The sequence below is a fragment of the Cebus imitator genome, unplaced genomic scaffold (genome assembly GCF_001604975.1).
Source record: "Cebus imitator isolate Cc_AM_T3 unplaced genomic scaffold, Cebus_imitator-1.0 Scaffold258, whole genome shotgun sequence".
Lineage (NCBI taxonomy): Eukaryota > Metazoa > Chordata > Mammalia > Primates > Cebidae > Cebus > Cebus imitator.
Window position 1 is genome coordinate 1,029,713 of NW_016107573.1, and position 3,117 is coordinate 1,032,829.

General features: G+C 45.5%; 1 protein-coding gene across 5 annotated transcripts in view; it reads left to right on the plus strand.

Annotated features, from left to right (window-relative positions):
* Positions 1 to 3,117, plus strand: part of PRR14L (proline rich 14 like) — a 70,586-nt gene that overhangs the window by 43,028 nt on the left and 24,441 nt on the right. For all 5 annotated transcript variants that reach the window (XM_017499503.2, XM_017499501.2, XM_037728179.1 and 2 more), the window contains exons 5-6: positions 1,490 to 1,561; positions 2,488 to 2,659. In XM_017499503.2, the coding sequence (XP_017354992.1) occupies positions 1,490 to 1,561; positions 2,488 to 2,659 (244 nt within the window). The remainder of the gene's footprint in view (positions 1 to 1,489; positions 1,562 to 2,487; positions 2,660 to 3,117) is intronic.

Genomic DNA, 3,117 nt, shown 5'->3' on the forward strand with positions numbered 1-3,117 from the left:
GATCACAAAGTCAAGAGATGGAGACCAACCTGGCTAACATGGTGAAGCCCCATCTCTACTAAAAAAAATTGGCCAGACTCAGTGGCTCATGCCTGTAATCCCAGCATTTTGGGAGGCCAAGGCGGGTGATCACAAGATCAGGAGTTCGAGGCCAGCCTGGCCAAAATAGTGAAACCCCGTCCCCACTAAAACAAAAAATTAGCTGGGTGTGGTGGTGGGTTCCTGTAATCCCAGCTACTTGGGAGGCTGAGGCAGAAGAATCTCTTAAACCCGGGAGGTGGAGGTTGCAGTGAGCCGAGATCTCACCATTACACTCCAGCCCAGGCAACAGTGTGGGGCTCTGTCTCAAAAAAAAAGAAAAAAAAAATGATCTGTGTTTTTCCTAGCTGTTAAAAAAGCTCCTTTTACTTCAGAGAGGAGATGTGTTGTATGGTCATCACATACACCTCTGGTAAATTAAACCTGTACTGTGTTTAAGTTCAGTAGAAACCAATGCAAGTTTTAATTTGAGAGGCGCAAAAAGCTCTCCAACATCACTTATTAATGTATCTACAAGTGGTGAAGACTACTGTTTCATCTCTATGAAAAATAAGCATTTAAAGCTGGGCACAGTGGCTCAAGCCTGTGCTCCCAGCACTTTGGGAGGCCGATGTGGGCAGATCATGTGAGGTGAGGAGTTTGAGATCAGCTTGGGCAACATGGTGAAACCCCATCTCTACTAAAAATACAAAAATTAGCCAGGTGTGGTGGCGCATGCCTGTAGTCCCAGCCACTTAGGAGGCTGAGGAGGAGAATCCCTTGAACCCAGGAGGCAGAGGTTGCAGTGAGCTGAGATTGCACCACTGCACTCCAGCCTGGGTGAAAAACTGAGACTCTCTCATATTTTATAAGGTTGTAGAAACTGACAGATTGGTATAATATATTCTTTAAAATTTTTTTTTAATTTTTATTTAGAGACAGGGTCTTGCCCTGTCACTCAGGCTAAAGTGCAGTGGTGCAGTCTTGGCTTACTTCAGTCTTGACTTTCCAGGCTCAAGCAGTCTTCTCACCTCCGCCTCCTGAGTAGCTGGGTCCACAGGTACACTCCATCACCCTGGCTAATTTTTGTATTTTTTTGTGGAGACAAGGTCTCGGCGTATTGCACAAGCTCGTCTGGAACTCCTAGGCTCAAGTGATCTGACCACCTCAGCCTCCCAAAGTGCCAGGATTATAGGCATCAGCCACCTTGCCCAGCCACTGTCCCTTATTTCTATCTCTGCTTTCTTTCCATTTAAGTTAGAAAATAGTCTTCCTGTCAGTCTTCCTCCATTCCAGTGATGGGCTCATAAATGTAACTCTCCTGGTTGGGAAGCTTTCCTCTTTCTGGGTAACTGACATTTCTCGTCTTCTTGGGGCTAAATACATGTGCTAATACTGACAATAGCATCAAAACCTTTCCTGTTATCCCACTGCCCTTACCTGTTGCTTTTGTGCTTTTGCTTTACTTTAGCCACACCATGTTACCATATGTGCCTCTTCCAGGCATGGAAGCTACATATAACACCAGCGGCAGTCAGACGAGGTAAGCACATGAGGTCTCAGTGTGTGCGTGTGTGTGTGTGCGTGTGTGTGCAAGAGAGAGAGAGTGCATGCATAGGTGGCGTGGATCACCTGTGGCATGAATCTGACCTCTCATAAACCTGATCTATGTCTCTTAGATAAACATCTCTGAGATTGAAATGTGTTCTATTACAAGTAGCAACTAGGAATGTGTAATCAATACCATTTGTTAAAAAAATGAAAATCTCTGGCCAGCTTATTGTACCAGAAGTCCCCTCTCAAGTTATTTCATGTTTTATAGTCAGCCAGTCCCTGGACAGGATTGATTTCATCTGATCACTGTTCATTTGTGCAGTTTACAAGGTATCTTCCCACCCAAAAAGTGTTCCTTCTTACATTTTTTCTTATAAAACTCCATAGCAATGAAATTGATCTCACATTCTTGTAATTTTTTTTTTTTTTTTTTTTTTNTTGAGACAGAATCTTGCTCTGTTGCCAGGCACCAGGCTGGAGTGCAGTAGCACAATCTCGGCTCACTGACATCTCCGCCTCCTGGGTTCAAGCAATTCTCCTGCCTCAGCCTCCCTAGTAGCTGAGACTACAGGCGCACGCCACCACACGCAGCTAATTTTTATATTTTTTAGTAGAGACGGGGTTTCACCCTGTTGGCCAGGATGGTCTCGATCTCTTGACCTTGTGATCTGCCTGCCTTGACCTCCCAAAGTGCTGGGATTATAGGCGTGAGCCACCATGCCCAGCTGAAATTTTTTTTACATATGTAGACATAGGCTATGTCTGGAAGTGACTAGAAAGCAGGTTAACTGGATATATTATTCCTAGAAAGAAAGAAAATGTCTTGAGGCGTAAGTGTTAGACCTAGTTGAATGTCCTGGAGGTAGAAAGGGAACCCCTCTCATATCTTTCTTCTCTTTCTCTCCATGGTACTAGGTTGGAGCCTCCATTCCCTGCCTTGGTACCAAAGTCTTGCTTGGTAGCAGAAGCAGCTGTCAGCAAGCTCCTGCTTTCAGCCTCTGAGTTCCAAGTTCCTGGGTTGGATGAGCTGGATGGTGTGACAGCAGCATGCCCCTGCCCACAGAGCAGCCCTCAGGAACAGAAAGAGGTAAGTGTAAAGTGCTGGTGGGGTCAAGTGACAGTGGCATTGGAGGTGGCCATTGTTAACTCACATCACGTGATAGTTACAGACTGGCCCCTGAGTATCTTCACGAGCCACTTTTAGTGTCAGCAGAGTTCTGGAGAGTACTAAGCCAGGAGTTTTTCTCTTGGCCAGTAAAAGACACAGTGGATATTTTAATCTGCATTGTTTTCCAGATACTTTTTTCTTGGCAACAGCATATAACAGTGTTTAGAAAATTGGACCAAAGAGTTGCTTTGTGCATTTAAAGATGAGTGGGCCAGGCACGGTGGCTCACACCTGTAATCCCAGCACTTTGGGAGGCCGAGGCGAGTGGATCACGAGGTCAAGAGATCGAGACCATCCTGGTCAACATGGTGAAACCCCGTCTCTACTAAAACTACAATAAATTAGCTGGGCATGGTGGTGCGTGCCTGTAATCCCAG